At 43.4% G+C, this 17,165-nt stretch overlaps 1 protein-coding gene across 1 annotated transcript in view; it reads left to right on the forward strand.

Annotated features, from left to right (window-relative positions):
• TEX14 (testis expressed 14) overlaps positions 1-17,165 on the forward strand; it is a 61,274-nt gene that overhangs the window by 29,853 nt on the left and 14,256 nt on the right. Inside the window, exons 16-24 of the mRNA XM_006756193.2 lie at positions 2,312-2,437; positions 2,635-2,723; positions 3,751-4,029; positions 5,100-5,200; positions 8,949-9,015; positions 11,566-11,647; positions 14,300-14,362; positions 15,381-15,508; positions 16,363-16,562. Of these exons, the coding sequence (XP_006756256.1) occupies positions 2,312-2,437; positions 2,635-2,723; positions 3,751-4,029; positions 5,100-5,200; positions 8,949-9,015; positions 11,566-11,647; positions 14,300-14,362; positions 15,381-15,508; positions 16,363-16,562 (1,135 nt within the window). The remainder of the gene's footprint in view (positions 1-2,311; positions 2,438-2,634; positions 2,724-3,750; positions 4,030-5,099; positions 5,201-8,948; positions 9,016-11,565; positions 11,648-14,299; positions 14,363-15,380; positions 15,509-16,362; positions 16,563-17,165) is intronic.

Below are 17,165 nucleotides of genomic sequence, written 5' to 3' on the forward strand. Positions count from 1 at the left end.
CAACTAAGGTATGTGTCCTTGACCGGAATCAAACCCGAGACCCTTCAGTCCATGGGCTGATGCTCTGACCACTGAGCAAAATCAGCTGAGGCAAAGAAGGGAATTATTGAAAAACCACTTCCCTGACATCAGAAGGTTTAGCACTCATGTCATTGATAGAGGCAGATGGGGTTCCAGTATAGCCATCAGATAACAAAGCTAACCTAGGGTTGTGGCCTTCCCTGCTCAGCTCCACCCTCTTTCTCCAAAAGAACAAAAACAGACCAAAGCTTAACATTTTGCTACCAGTCCACCTAGTCTTTTTTGTATACTTTTAAAAAACAAAAATTATATACATGTATATATATTTTCTTTTTCTGTTTTTTATATTTTATTGATTTTTTTACAGAGAGGAAGGAGAGCAATAGAGAGTTAGAAACATCGATGAGAGAGAAACATCGATCAGCTGCCTCCTGCACACCTACTGGGGATGTGCCTGCAACCAAGGTACATGCCCTTGACCGGAATCGAACCCAGGACCCTTTGGTCCACAGGCCTACACTCTATCCACTGAGTCAAACCAGTTAGGGCACGTGTATATTTTCAAAAAAATTGAATTTATTAAGGTAACATTGAGCCCCACCCAGCTGCTCAGTGGATAGAGCATCGGCCTGAGGACTCAAGGGTCCCAGGTTCAATTTCAGCCAAGGGCACATGCCCAGGTTGCAGGCTTGATCCCCGTAGGGGGTGTGCAGAAGGCAGCCGATCAATGATTCTCTCTCATCATTGATGTTTCTCTCTCTCTCTCTCTCTCCCTTTCCCTTCCTTTCTGAAATCAATAAAATTATATTTTAAAAGTAACATTGATTAACAGTATAGATTTCAGGTGTACAACTTTATAATACATGCATATATTTTGATTATATCCTGATTATATAATTTTAATTATAATGGTATTCACCCTGATATTTCACTTTACATTAGAACATTATTAAAAACGCCCTTGTAATGTAAACTTACTTTGAAATTGTTGGATTTCCCCCGTTGTTGAATTTTGGGTTGTTCATTACTTTTTCTGTTATGAATAGGGCCATAATGACTTGTCAGTAAAGCTTTTTCTAGATTTCGGGTTAGGTTCTTGATAGATTCCCAGAAGCACGGTCAAGGGTTTGAATGTCTTAAACATTCTTGACAGCTGCTGCCAAATTGCTCTTTATTTTTTATTTTTATTTTTAAAAAAATATATTTTATTGATTTTTTACAGAGATGAAGGGTGAGGGATAGAGAGTTAGAAACATCGATGAGAGAGAAACATTGATCAGCTGCCTCCTGCACGCCCCCTACTGGGGATGTACCTGCAACCAAGGTACATGCCCTTGACTGGAATTGAACCCAGGACCCTTCAGTCCGCAGGCCGACGCTCTATCCCCTGAGCCACACCGGTTAGGGCACCAAATTGCTCTTTAAAGAAGCTGATCAGCTCTGACCTTTCCAATGCCAACAGTCTCTCTGCTGCCTGGGGCAGTGGGAGAAGAGGGCATTCTGGATAGTGGGATTCATATGCATGCACAGATCACATACATTTTTCAGAGTTAGTGTAATGGACAATAAAAAAATACACTATCAGAGGATATTGAGAGGAAAAGAGACTCCCTTGTTTTGCAGATGAGGAAACCTTGCGTGGCCCACAGAGAGTGAAGTTTGTGAAAGTCAGACAGCAGGGGCAGGTCAGGGTCTCTAGAACTTAATGAAACTAGGCTTACGATCTCGGAATGTCTTTAAGATCCCTGGTGCCTTAAGTCTATCTTTACAAAGGTTAGTTATTGTGCTCTCACTGATATGTAGGAGGGGCTGTTACCAGAGAATTCTGATCGAAGGGCAGGAGCAGTTACTGAGCCATCACTGTGTTCTGTGGCACTGAGGGGAAGAGGGGGCTCTGCAACAGCCTACAGACCAGGATTCTGTCTGGTGAAACTGTATTTTTTTTTAAATATATATTTTATTGAGTTTTTACAGAGAGGAAGGAAGAGAGATAGAGAGTTAGACACATCGATGAGAGAGAAACATCGATCAGCTGCCTCCTGCACATCTCCTACTGGGGATGTGCCCGCAACCCAGGTACATGCCCTTGACCGGAATCGAACCTGGGACCCCCCAGTCCGCAGGCCGATGCTCTATCCACTGAGCCAAACCGGTTTCGGCTGGTGAAACTGTATTTTAATTGGTTTCTTCTACTTCTGAAAATCTCCCAAGAGCACTTTTATCTTGAAATCTGAATTTGGAAATTAAAAAGAACCAAGAGACCATCTGACCCAGTCCTTTCATTTCTTAGCCAGGGACAGCCTAGAGAGTCCAGTGCCCAAGCCAAAGTGGCACAGCCGAATAGTTCACTCTTCACCATGTCAAACCACCCAAAGGGACCACCAGTGACAGCCACCCCTGTTCAGGGCTCTGCCAGGTAAGGAGTCTTGCTAGCTTAATGTTGAGGAGTCTGGCGCCCTCTGGTGGCAAGAAGGAGTCAGTGCAACCCCAGGAATGGTTCAGTCCTCTGGGTGGGCTGGTGGGCTAAGGTCGTTGGTGTCAAGAACTTGAGCAAACTGATGTGTTTGTGTCCACCCTGCTCCCCTCCCCCTTCAAAAAACCTATACAATTTAGGATCAACATGGAATCTGTGTCTTCTGAAATATATAATACAAAGTCAAGAAATCATGAAGATGTTGGAAAGGTACACTTAAAATGGAAAAGTGAGTATAAAGTCATGGGTTCTGTTGGACAAAATGCAATTTAAAGTATATTTCTAACCTGGTTGGTATCTCTTAAGTACACAGCCTATACTGCACTGTCCTCCCACATTCTTTTCTTCCGTTAGATTGTTCCATTTTAAAAGCAAAGCCTTTCTGATTACTAACTGCAGAAGAGCAGCGCTTTTTTTTCACTTCTAGGCCATATAAGAAATGTTTCTATTATATTCGGATGTACATTACATAACAAGTGTAGTAAACATACACAATATGGGTATTTGAGATACACCATTACTAACTTAGAAACCCTGCAGTGTCACTTTCACATATCCTGTGGGCATTATCCTTTTGTGTCAGTTTTATCTTGTAAGCTTAAAAGGATATGATGTCCATGCCTTTTAAAAAATATTTTTAGCCCTGACCAGTTTGGCTCAGTGGATAGAGCGTCGGCCTGCGGACTCAAGGTTCCCAGGTTCAATTCCGGTCAAGGGCACGTACCTTGGTTGTGGGCACATACTCAGTAGGGAGTGTGTACCACTGAGTCAAACCAGCTAGGCACGATGTTTATGCTTTTTTTTTAAAAAAAAAAAACACTAATGCTAAGTACATTAGCAAAAGTATAGAACATTTGGAATGAAAACACACACATATATGCACACCCCTAAAACATGAACTCATCATGGCCTAGAAAGCCTAGACAAACTCAAACAGAATCCTGTGGAATCTCTACAGACTGGGGGCTTTAGGTGTCACTTCCTTGTGCCATCTTCAAAGCAAGAAGGTCCATCTGCCTAGAATTCAGTAACAAGGGCTGTAACTAACAAATTCTTTTGCCCTGTCTTCACTCTGTCATCAATTCTCCCCCCTCATGAAGCAAAACAGGGTAAGCTACAGGTGATGCAATTCTAAAAAGGCATATTTTTGTGACAATATGAGCTATAAAAGTATTATATAGCTCTTTAAGAATCAAAAGCTTTTGTTTCCAATGTCCATGGTGCTGTTTTAAATAACGACTTTCTTTTGTATCCAGTGGAGGTTAAAAAAATGGCGGAGAAAGCAGCTGCTGGGCAGCTGGCTGTACCTCCTTGGCATCCTCAGAGCAGTTCGACTTTAGAGAATGAGGCTGAGGCTGAAAACGAGCCTGATCCCTTGCTGCAGCCTCCCGTTAGGGACCCTGAGAATGTGACTTGGCGGCGCGTTGTAGAGTATTCCAGGGAAAATGCGCCAGGAGGGAATGGCAAGCGTGACAAAACAGACAGTGGTGACCATGAGGACGACCAGCGTGGCAGACAGCCTGGAAGCTTCCCCAGTAAGTTCAGTTGGAGGAATTGGGGTGGGCGAACTCTATCACATAATCAGCTCTCAAAGCTAAGAGAACCTCCTGGAATGTTTCCTTTGCTTGGTCCTCCCCTTCCCAACTGCCTGGGATCCCTGCGTTCGAGGGGAAAGCAACATACCCTTTTGATCCCACTGTTCCTCCCACAGGTAAAGAAATCCGGAGATTCTTGAGTTTTTCTACTGCTGGAGCAGACCCATTTTTTTCAAATGCAGTAAAGTAATCCCCATGCACTGAACCTGGGGCTGGGTGTAACCTAGCAAGGAATTGAACCTTTCCTACCTGAGGGCAGTGGTGGACAGCCCTTCCTACTGCCCACTTCTTTGCATTGCACTTTAAGCTGGAAAAATTCCACCGACTCTCAGGGAGTCTATGCCAGAGGAACTTTTGGCTCTCAACACTTCATAGATTTCTACGTTAAAACTGCAGGCTGTGTATTTCCACCTGGTAATTTGCTTGCAATCAAGGCATAAGATGTTATTTCACAGTTGTTTACAAGTCAAAGAAAGGAACATCTAAAATGATCATCTATTTTAGGAAGAAAATCTATTGGCTTATGGGTTTTTTATTGTTTTGTTTTGGGTTTTTTGGTACTTTTTAGAGTTTGTCAAGCCCCATTTTTGACTGGGTGGATGATTCAGGAATGCACGTTGGGGCCAGGCTATGCTAACAGTCTCCACTCTCTAGACCAGAGGTAGGGAATGTCTGGTCCATGGGCCATATAAGGTTCATGAAATCATTTGGTCTGGCTCTGCCCAAGGCATTAGAGGGTGAGTTAATTAAAATGTTTAACCAAATATAGCAGGTTAATTTTTAAGTTGATAATTTTGTATGCCCGCGAAGGATGTTAAAGTATCCAAATGGCCCTTGGCAGAAACAAGGTTCCCCACCCCTGCTCTAGACTGAACCTGACCACGCCACATGGGATGTGGCCATGCTGAGCAGCACATGCATGCATCACTTCTCTCACGCTGCCCTTTGCTCTTTCATGCCATCTGAATACCTCAGAATGACTATGGCCTTGGTTGTGTCATAATCATTAGGTATCAGCCACCCGTCCCCCAGAAAAAGTGAGGAGCCAGAGCATAGTGAAGTCTTTCAAGCACGTTCTGAAGCGCCTGTGGTCACTGAGAAATCTTGCAACGTAAGTAATACGTTCCAGAGAGCCATGTTGAATCCAAGGACCTAATAAAGTAGAAATGAGGTATTGCTACGTGTATGCCATGGAAATAATATCTGTAGTAGTACTTTCTTGTTGGAGTGTGTGCCCTCATGTCTCTGACGTGGATGAAGTCTTTACCTCCCTGCCCTTTACTTTTTGAGTCAGTTCAACTCAAAGCATTGTGTCTCTTGGAGCTTGGGGGGAACACAGACAAGCATCGGGTTCAGCGCTGGCTCTAGAGCTTCCCATCTAGTTGGGTGGACAGGACCAACTTGGAAACACAGCGTGGGTTAGATACCAAAGCTGGTGCCCCAGCGGTGACTGAGGCCAGATTGGAGAAGGCCAAGCAAGAACAGGATTATGATGAGAGCACCTCCACCTGGATGTCCTCTAAGACCCAGATTCAGCTCTCAACTCAGTGGAAGGAATATGTTCATGCCTGACAACTGCGCCCCAGCAGGACCTGCGGGGTTCAGTCATTTCCTAGCATTTGCATTGAGGTTACAGCTTTGCTTCAGGGCTTTAACACATCCTTGAAGCCTGCAATTGGGCCACAGTCCAGCCAGACTAAGAAACCAAAATTTTTTTTATCATTATTGACATGGGGCCAGAATCACTTAAAGAATATAATTAGCAATTGAGAATGAAACATTATAAAAATACAATTGTGATAACATTTTAGGTCTTTCAAAGAACTTACTACAGTATTTTAACACTGCACATAAACCACTCACAGGATAATTTATTCCTTCTATCACATGATGGCCAGAAGGACATGCTGTATTAAACAGACTGGCTTGGCTAGAGAAGCAGGTCTGTCAGGGAAGTGGGGAAGGTATGGGAGGCCGGGCTTGCCTGAGAAGTTTCAATGTGATATGAGGGATAGGAGAGCAGCTACTAAGTGCCCAGGAAGAGGAAACATGTGGCAAAAGCATTGTCCAAGGAAATAAACCACAAAACCTCTGCAAAGGAATGATTGAAGGTGAGCAAAGGAGCCAGTTGCCTGCCATGTGAAGATCAGGGCCTGAACGTAGAGAAATGAGCAGAAAGGAAAGGGGTGGAGCAGAGATGCTGAAGAAATAACTTACGTTAAAATGTTTAATTTTGGGGCTTGGCCCGTGTGGCTCAGTGGTTGAACATTGACCCATGAACCAAGAAGTCCTGGTTCTAATCTCTAAAAATTAATGAAAAAAAAATCCTTGGGTGAGGATTAACAAAAAATAATTAAAAAAAATTTTTTTTTGCTTTCACTATTGAGATTGCATTGCTGTTTTAAAAATCATGATCCTCCCCTTGCCTTTAAACTGTAACAACACCCGAGGGACTCCCCGGTTCCGAGTAGTCTCGGCCTTCTCACCTGGAGGATTATGCCAGCATATGGACTGCAGCTATGAGCGAGGATCAGGGCACTTAAATTCAGTCCTCAGCTTGAGGTGTCCAGGGCCTTTCTTCTTTCTGAGAATTTTGGAGCAGAAAGGTTGCCCAGCCCTTTTCCCCTTCATTGTGCCGGTGAGGACGCTGAGACTGAGGATGGTCCTTCTGCTCACAGCTCGCGGTGGGGAAGGAAGGCAGAGGCAGGAGTGCAAGCAGGCAGGAAGGGCCAGCTCAGAGAGGGTCACCTTAACTGCTGGGTAATGTTAGATGCTGCCCTGTTATTCACACTGCATCCCACTGTAGGACATTGCCTTTAAGTTGGTGTTCTTTACCATGAGCACCAACTTAAAAGCAATGTCCCACATTACCAACAGGGTCAGTCCTGGCCATCGCTTGGTTCACCGGAGTCTTCGGAGGACATAAGAAATGGATTTTTAACACCAGACAATGAGTATTCTTACTCCCCAACCACTCAAGAAAACTTAGCTCTAGAGGTAAGAATTTACAGTTCAGAGTAAGGCACATTTCAGCTTTCTCCATCACCTATTCCTTTAAAAAAATTTTTTTTAAATTGATTTCAGAGAGGAAGGGAGAGGGGGAGAGAGAGAGTAACATCAATGATGAGAGAAGATCATTGATTGGCTACCTCCTGCACGCCCCCTACTGGGGATTGAGCCCATAACCCAGGCATGTGCCCTTGACTGGGAATCGAACTGTGATCTCTGGGTTCATAGGTCGAGGCTCAACCACTAAGCCATGCCAGTGGGGTGCCTTATTCCTTTTAAATTATTTCTATTGGGGAAAAATAGCTTACATATAAAAGTATATAATGTCAACTTAATCAGTATTTTCATGCACTTTGAAAAAAATCTGAAAAATAAGACTTTTGAGAATGGAAGATCAAATGTATTTTCTCCCAAATGCATGGTCCCTGCATTTATTTATATAGCACCATGTACCTTTTTCAAAGCACTTTATCTTACCTAATTCACATATCCTTTCTGGGGGCAGAAAAAGGATCTGCTATTATTTTTCTGTAAAGAAGAACTGGTGATCGGAGATGTGGAGAATTAGTCCTGGCCTACCGGGCTTGGTGGTGGGAGAGCCAGAATTAGAGCAAGGGTCCCTCAGCGAATGTGAATCTGTCCAGCACACTAGGTTTTCTCGGGAATCTAGCTTTAGCAAGAACCTATTTGTACAGAGTATTTTCTTTTATAAAATGAAACTCATTGGATTTACTTATACAATTTCTACCTCAGCTCCTCACTAATCTGCCACCCTTGTTAGATCTTTTGCCAGTATGGAAGGTGGGGTAGAGGAAAGAGAAGATTGTCCATGTCAGTCACAGCATTTGACTGATAAGAATTCAGTGATGCATCAAAAAGCATTGCTTCCACTTGTCTGCGCTTCTGAAAACTCAGAGCAGTTTCCATTATTAATCCTTTCAACATTCTTGATTTTACTGTGAGCAGACTGGGACAATATGAAAATCTTTTTAAAAAATTTGGAAAAGAAACACTTAGAAATTCTAAAACTGAGAAAACGGTCGTTATGCCATTATGGTCGCTGGGCTTTTATTTTTATTGATTTCAGAGAAGAAGGGAGAGAGAGAAACATCAATGATGAAAGAGAATCATTGATCGGCTGCCTCCTACATGCCCCCCACTGGGGATCGAGCCCACAACCCGGGGATGTGCCCTTGACCAGAATTGAACCCAGGACCCTTCAGTCCATAGGCTGATGCTCTATCCACTGAGCCAAACCAGCTGGGGCTGAAAATATTTAATAAAAAGATAGAATACATATGTATATATACAGAGTATATACATATATAAAAAGTATAACATAGAAAAAGTACACCGATCTCAAGTGTTCACCTCATGAACTTTCACAAAGTGAATACATACATGTAACCAGCACCCAGATCAAGAAACAGAACATTATTGGTTCCGGAAAAGACCCACTTTGTGCCTCCTCCCCATCACTGCCTCCCTTCAAAGGAACCAGTGTTCTGACTTCTTATCCCATGGAATAGCTTTGCAGTCTGGGCCATTTTTTCAGCTCTTTGGCTCTTCTGATAAAGCTCCCAGGAATCAGAACATCTTTGTTGGAAATTTGGGGTGAGGAGTGTAATGATGAAGGGAAAGTCACGTTACAATGGAAGGTGGGGGGAGGCCTTGTTGAGGAGGAACATCGAGTACAAATAAGTACTTAGTGTCTGCAAAGCAGGCTTATTCTTTTTCTATACAATATGCAGGAATCTTACAAAGATTTTCCATGTTTAAGGACATCTGGAAATTCTCAACCTTTTGATGAGATGTCTGCCTCCACTGAGCCTCCTTTCTTTCTTTTGTAGACCTCAGGTCCCGTAGAAGAGGACTTCGAAGGAATGCAAGAGGCATTTGCTCAATGTCAAGTCTCTGGTAATCGCCATTAGGGCAGATTCCTTTAAGAATCACTTGCCTTCACTTTGTGTCGAAACACGGATGTTTGGAGTTGGAGCGGTCCTTAGAGATAATGTCTCCAGGCCTTTCATTTTACAAATTAGAAAACCTAGGCTCAGTGATTTCCCTTCATTAGAATGAATCTCTTGCCCCTCACCTGCCTGAAGACATCCACATGTTACCTATACCTCCCCTTGAGTTCTTATGGCATGTGTTGAAGTTGTTGTTTCTTTTTTCCCCTCTAGTCTTTCACTAGATTTAAGGCTTCTTCATGGCACATACTAGGTGATCAGTTATCTTTGCTGAGCTGCCCTGAAGGATTTGCCCAGCCCACAGAGCTAGTTATTGACACAACCAGAACTAGAACTTGGTTGCTATGACTTTCTCCACTCTGAAAGGCAGCGTTTCACCGTCATTTTCCTTTGCTTGCTTTGCATCTTAGCAAAGAGTTAATAACAGCCAGTAGTGCAGAGTCAGCAGCATAACATCCGCCCCTGGGGAGGCCTTCGGTTCTACATAGCTTAGCAACTGCTTTCTGTGACATGGCAAGTTAACCTTGGATCACAAGACAAGATATAAGTGAATCCCTGATTCTGATACAGACATTTGAAAATTGTATGCTTTTGCTCTCTTAAGGTATGTAACTATCTGTTTTAAAACCAGAGTTATCCACCTACCAAGCCATGTAGCTGTCCACAGTCATGTCTCAACACTCTGCCTCCAGCCAGCAGGGCGGGCTTGGACTGTGAACTCCTCTTCCTCCTGCTGCACACTCCAGCTTCCATCTCTAACCTGATCCAGGCTCTAATCAAAGCTGGAAGCATTTTAAGAAGCTGTAAGCTTATAGAATTCAGGCGTGGGGAATGTCCAGCCCGTGGGCCGTATAAAGCCCTGGAAATCATTTGGTCTGGCCCTGCCCGGGCAACTGCAGGTGGACTAGAAATTCAATAAATCTAGGAGCTTTTTTCATAGCAACATAAATTTATATTATGTGAATGATGTTATAAATATCCAAATAGCCCTTGGCAGAAAAAGGTTCCCCACCCTGTTTTAGATGAACAGTTACATTCTCAGGATAATAAGTATTAAAAGTTCACAGGCCTAGGTCTTGGGCCACCCACTTCTTTTTGAGGATCCTCTATCCATGATCACTTTCTGGGTGAGCCTGGCCGGCACACGGCCGCTTCGCTTATGTTTGGAAGAGGGTCGAGTGGAATAGAGAAGTTTGGGGCAGACAGGTCAGAAAACCTGGGCTAGTCCCATCCAGACATCTGCAGTCCACGAAGAAGCCTCTGATGTCTACTGTTTCATTCTTTCGGCCCCCTCTTCCCACTTTTCTGCTAGGGCTCTGATACATACGCTCTCCACACCAGGCAGTGAAACAAGGGTAACGATTGGACACATGCCGGCTTCCAAGACCACTTCTGCCTCTGATGCTCTTTCTTTCTGTATCACCTTGGGCAAGTCACTTCACCGAGGTTGCACTGTCCCTTTGTATAAAGTAAAGGAGATGGTCAGACTCTAAAATCTCTAAATTCCCCTCCTGCTCTGAATTGTGCTTATTAGGAATTCATTTATGCTTTCTAGTGTTTGAGGGCCACAGGAAGAACCCCTGTGTGCCTTCACTGATAGGGTTTCAGAGCTCCTTGGTACCTGCCTACGGGGGCGTTGTTCTCTGGGCCTCCCCATTGCCCACCAGACTACCTGGACCTACGGGATGGGAGGGGGGTCATGAGCATTTGCCAGTAGGGCCGGCTGCTCTGCCCCTTCTCCGTAAGCCACAGCAGTACAGTGGTGGGAAGGAAAATGGACCCTGGCCCTGTCTGCCCGGAGGTTTGCACAGTATCTCTGAGCATCCGGGAGGACAGAAGACAGTTGAATTAGCTCTTTAGTCCTCGAGACCCCAGCCCTACTCCTTAAGTGGTTTTTGATGGCCAAGAGGCACAGTTAGCACTCTGGGAAAGCTCAGTTAATGGTTTTTCCTATTTGGGCTCTTCAGTGAACAAACAGTTCTTGGTTTCAACGCCCCCTGGTGTCTGTTGACAGGAACCAGATCAATTTGCCTTCCTGAAAAGACAAAACCACATTTGTCTCCAAAAATAACTGAGAGGTTATGACTGGAAGGCCAGTAAATGGCTTGCTTGTGTTCTGAGTGTCAGAGTTCTCCCCTCTGAGCAAGAAAAACAAACTTTTGGAACAAAAACCCCTTCTGCGGCACTCAGTCCAAACCCAATTAGGAAGCACTTCTGTTTATCAGAGTATTTCTCATCTGAACGAGACCAAGGGAGAGTGAAGGGAATGAAAAGAGTAATCTATGGGTTGCGGGCACATCTCCAGTGGGGGATGTGCAGGAGGCAGCTGATCGATGTTTCTCTCTCATCGATGTTTCTGACTCTCTGTCTCTCTCCCTTCCTCTCCGTAGAAAATAAATAAAATATATTTTAAAAAATAACATACTGTTTTAAAAAAAAAAGAATAATCTGGGTTGGCAAAAATCAAGTAAAAAATACATTTGCTGTATTCTTTCAGGTGAAAGAAAGGTCCAAACGAGACAAAGCTTTGGAAAGGAAGCTGAGGTTTTGACCAGGTCCCAATTCCAACCTGTACGAAGGTATGTGCTATTATTTTCTTCACAGTCTCAGACTCATAGAAGTAAAGTTAATTGGTGATAGCACCCCGTATTTATATATTCTCATCTTAAAATGTACTAGCCCTGTGTTCTAAAAATTAGCTCTGGTGAATGAGCTCTGTTAGGACTTGTTCAGAATGTGAGCGGTCATGAAAGGCAGTCATTATCTGGATTCAGATCCTGGCTGCTTTCTGTCCGTGTGACCTTGGTCAGGTTTCTCAAGCCCTCTCTTCTATTTCCCTGTTTGTAAAACAGAAATAAGAATCTTTACTGAGAATGTTGACATAGGGACTAAAAGTAATAATATAACTCCTGGGCATTTATCCCAGAGAAATGAAGACTTAAGCTCACAAAAATACACACATGAAAATTATAGCTACTTTTTTTGTTGCCAAAAACTGGAAACCCAGATTTTATCTAACAAGGGGACGATTTAACAGGCTGTGATACATCCATACTATGGAATTCTCTTCAGCAATAAGAAAGAATGAGCAGTGCCCTGGCTGGTGTGGCTCAGTTGGTTGGGTGTCATCCTGTGCACTGAAAGGTTGCTGGTTCAATTCCCAGTCAAGCCACATGCCTGGGGCTGAGGACTCGATCCCCGGTAGGGGGCATGTAGGCAGCAGCTGATCAATGTTTTGCTCTCACATCAATACTTCTCTCTCTTAAAAAGAAAAAAGAACATTTTTTTATTTTTATTTTTATTTTTTAAAAAATATATCAGAGAGGAAGGGAGAGAGATAGAGAGTTAGAAACATCTATGAGAGAGAAACATTGATCAGCTGCCTCCTGCACATCTCCCACTGGGGATGTGCCCGCAACCCAGGTACATGCCCTTGACCGGAATCAAACCTGGGACCCTTCAGTCCGCAGGTCGACGCTCTATCCACTGAGCCAAAACGGTTTTGGCTATTTATTTATTTTTAAATATTTTGTTTCTTGTATATGCCCTGACTGGGGATCAAACCTACAACCTGGGTGTAGCGGGACAATGCTCTATGAGTTACGTGGCCAGGAAAAACAATGAACTATTGATACATGTGACAACTTGGATAAATTTCCAGAGAATTCTGCTGAGTGGAAAAATCAATCCCCAAAAGTTATTTAAATGATTTCACTTATATAACATTTTTGAAATGATAAAAATTATAGAAATAAAGAACAAATGAATTGTTTCCAGGAGTTAGGGAGGAGGTGGATAGTGGGAGGGAAGTAGGCATGGCTATAACAGGGCAACATTGGTGGTGAAAATGCCTGTCTTGATTGTATCGGTGTCCGTTTCTTGGTTGTGATATTGTTCTGTAGGTTAGCAAGATGTTTCCATTGAGGGAAAATGGGTAAAGTGTATTTCTTAAAACTGCATGTGAATATAGTTATCTCAAAAGAAAGTTTAATTAAAAAATGAATAGATGTAAAGGGTCTAATACAATAACATTCACTTTACTTTTCCCCTCTCTGAGCCTTAGTTTCCTTATCTATAATAATTGTAGGTAGTATTTCCTAAGCAGCCACCATGTGCAGGCACTCTGTTTTGTCAAATTTAATTCCTAGAACAACCCTCTGAGGCTCACACTATTATCTCCATTTTGCCAGCAAGGAAAGCAAAGTTCAGGGAGTTTAAGTATTTTTTCTACGGTTAAACAGTTGGTGAGTGGCTATTTCAGTCAAGAGAAGCTAGATTTATGCTACATAACAATCCCCAGGTTTTAGTGGCTTAAAACAATGCAAGTTTATCATTTGCTCATGCTCCTTGTCCATCCCGGGATAGCCAGGAGTGTGCTGTGCTATGTTCCCTTCTATCAGAGATGCACGCTGAGGATAGGGTCCATCCTGTGCGTCCTTAATTGACGAGGAGGCAAAGAGGGGACAGTGAATTGTGTGGTGTCCTTTAAAGTTTCTTCCCAAGAGTTACACACATCATTTTCACTTATATTTCACTGGTTAAAACAGGTCATGTGGCCATTTATGCAAATTAGGAGGGCCAAAAAGTGCTGGCCTACTGTGTGCTTGGAAGGAGAACAAATATTTTAGAGAACAGAATTAATAAAGACACAACTCAAAGTCAAAGTCTGTGCTCTTTACTTTGTACCTTTGGCCCACAGGATTGTTGCAAAGATGAAAAAACGTGAAAAAGTGGAAGGATTTAGGTGTGTCCTGGCTTATAGTTTCTGTTCAACAAGTATTGAAATTGAATCCTAAATACTGGTTCAAGTAGAAACAGGTCCGGTTTGTCTTCCGTATTCTTTTCTGGCCACTCTGTGCCCGGAAGCTGTCTCACATGGTCAGGCCCCATGACTGCCCCTTGCTCCAGCCTCCATCTCCAGCAGAGTTCCTGCGCTCCAGTGGTTTCCTCTGGAACTTGCTCACTGTCCTGTAACATCAGCAGCTGGTTTCAGATTGGCTGACCCTTAGAGAATATTTATTCAGTCTCTAAGGGGCAACCGAGGCACAGAGCAGGGCCCAGACTGGCCTGAGAACATGTGGCTAGTTGGTAGCAGAGCCAGGACCAGAGCCCACACTTCCCACTTCTGAGCCTAGTGCCCTTCTTGCTGCTTCTCACACTGGTCTCTTGTACCAACTTAGTGCACTCAGCTGACAGGCCATTCATATAATTTCTCACTTTCTCTCTTACAGTCCTGAAGGTGAACCAGAGGAGACGTTAAAGGAGTCACCCAAGGAACTGAAAGAAAAAGACATGTATGGCCACCAAAGGGCTGCCTAAGGATACTATGTAAAGTTTTGGTTTTAGGGAAATAGTATTTCCTTGTTTGTAAGAATCTACATTCTTCTCATTTTTTTGTGAGCCTGTTTCTTCTTTCGCCAAGAAGATGTGATCTAAATTACTAGCATCTTGCAATCAAGGAAATACAGTGATAATAACAACTATGTGTTTCTACTTGAGATATAAACCTATTTATAGAAATGGATTAAATCTGGTTCCCACGCAAATATACTTTCATCTATGGACATAGTTTACTTTTAGTTGCTGAGATATATTTAAAGTTAGTATCTCTTTGTAAGGTACTCTCCAATATCCTCTTTAAGATATATATATAAGATATTCAAACATATTCTCTAATTCTGGCCTGTAGCCAAATAAAGATTTTTGTCAGGAGCATCTTTATTTTTTAAAAATATATTTTGTTGATTTTTTACAGAGAGGAAGGGAGAGGGATAGAGAGTTAGAAACATCGATGAGAGAGAAACACCGATCAGCTGCCTCCTGCACACCCCCCACTGGGGATGTGCCCGCAACCAAGGTATATGCCCTTGACTAGAATCGAACCTGTGACCCTTGAGTCTGCAGGCCGACGCTCTATCCACTGAACCGAACTAGTCAGGGCAAGAGCATCTTTAACTAGTTAACTACCACGTGTCCAAAATGGAAACCATCCCCACATGCCACAATATTTTGAATTTAACTGAAAAGATCAGTTTGCAATGAATACTATAAAAATAAATATATTACTCACAGTTCGGGTGTTCTTTAATATTTTCAGCTGAAAGTTCTCACGAAAAATGATTTTAAGGTTGGTCGGGGCTGCCACTTAGGGAAAACATATTTTTTTATAGACACGCTTGGCATGTGGGGAAGGTCTGCCATGTGCAACTACAGATGCTTATGGCGTACAGTGGGTTAAAAAGTACCTCTCAGGAATATGTTGTTAGATTTTTCCAAACATCTCCCAATTATTGTGTGCTTTTAATTTTTTAGATCATTGACAGACATTCAAGACCTGTCTAGTATCTCCTATGAACAAGATGCTTCTTTTAAGGAAGTCTCATGCAAAACACCCAGAGTAAACCATGCGCCTCCTAGTGTCAGCACTCCACTCAGCCCAGGTGATCTCTTGAAGGGAGGAGAAGCTTTTGGGGGAGGGAGCAACAGCCCCGGCGCCATTGGCTCTGGAAGCCAGGCCTTGGGAGCAGACCTGGAAGGTGCTTTCTCGCAGAGCAGCGCAGAGGTATTCTTTAGGGCCAGAGTTGAAGGGACAGCCCCATGGGAGGCTGGGGAAGGGCGGTGCTGGTGGTCATTAAGCGGCTGGAGGAGGTGTTTTTACTGCAGTGGGAGAGACATGCAAATGCAGAGACTGCTCTGTACCCTGAGCACTATTGAATTTAGTACAAATGCATTGCATTCTCTAGAGTTTATAACTTCAAACAGTCCCTTGTGCCTAAACATGTATAGTTCTGAGCCCTGAAGCTGTCTATAGCCAGCACCAACATCCTCGTGTCCTAGTTCTCCCTCTATTTTGGTGACTAAGTTCGGAGACTGTTTATTTGTTTGTTTACATTTTTTGTTGATAATCCTCACCCAAGGATATTTTTTCCATTGATTTTGTTTTTAGTGAGAATGGATGGGAAGGAGGGAGAGAGAGAGAGAGAGAGATTGATTGGTTGCCTTCCACACACACCTGACCCTGGCCAGGAACAAACCTGCCCAAGTGCCCTTGACAGTAATCGAACCCATGATCCTTCAGTGCGAGGGCTGATGCTCTCCCACTGAGCTACACCAGCCAGGGCAAGACTGTCATTTTTTTATACTTGGAGGAGCTGCGTTTCAGATCAGTGATCACTTCAGTTACTAACATTTTGGAGATTGCATGGTATAGGTATATGGTTGTATGAGGTTTTCTGTTTTTGTTTTTAAATAATATAAAGGATTCAGACACTAACTACCCTCTTTTCTACAACAGAGTCAATTTCTTCATCTGATAGTCACTATAAAGACTGCCTTGAAAGCTTCACATTTCAGGATAAAACAGGGTCTACCTCGTGCTGGAGCTATCACGAATCCACTTTGCCTGATAAATTTACAACTGTCCAGGAGAAAGTAAAGAGCCTAGAGTCCCTTTTTGCTTCCTCTGAAACTCTCCCTTCAAGACTGACTGATCACGTAAGTATGCCAGGTCTGCATTCCCATGGAGTCAGCCCAAAGGCCTCCATGGTCCAGAGTGCCACGATTTCTCCAAATCCATGTACAAAGAGAGCAAGAAGCCAGCGGGACCCTTTCCAGCTTCCCTGGGGCTCTCTCTGAGACTGTCTTGTAAGATAGACCCTGGGTTTTGTGCCTCCCTCCCGCAACCCTCTGCCGCCTAGAGGTAATGTTTGGCAATTTCTCTAGGAGCCAAACTCTGCCATAGTTTATGATGCCGCCTTCACCTGCATTATTTTTCTCTCTAATCATATCCTACCTACTTGAGGTTTGAGTTCTTCTTCCTTCTTGAAGCCTCCTCTGTTTAGTTCCCTAAGAGTTGTGATTGATATTCAGTCTTCTCTGAACTCCTGAACGCATAGTCTAGTGAAAACACTCAGTTGTTATGCCACCTTCTCTCCTCCCTCATATTTTGCACGTGTAGTCTTTTCAAGAAAACGACAAGTTTCTTCCTTGGTGCTGTGCATTGAGAACCTGTCACTCTATCCCTTTGCCGGTTCTGCCACCTCCAGGCCTCCGACATGTGAATGGAACCCTCTTGAGTTCTCCAAGCCATTATCACCC

This window comes from Myotis davidii, unplaced genomic scaffold (assembly GCF_000327345.1).
Source record: "Myotis davidii unplaced genomic scaffold, ASM32734v1 scaffold993, whole genome shotgun sequence".
NCBI lineage: Eukaryota > Metazoa > Chordata > Mammalia > Chiroptera > Vespertilionidae > Myotis > Myotis davidii.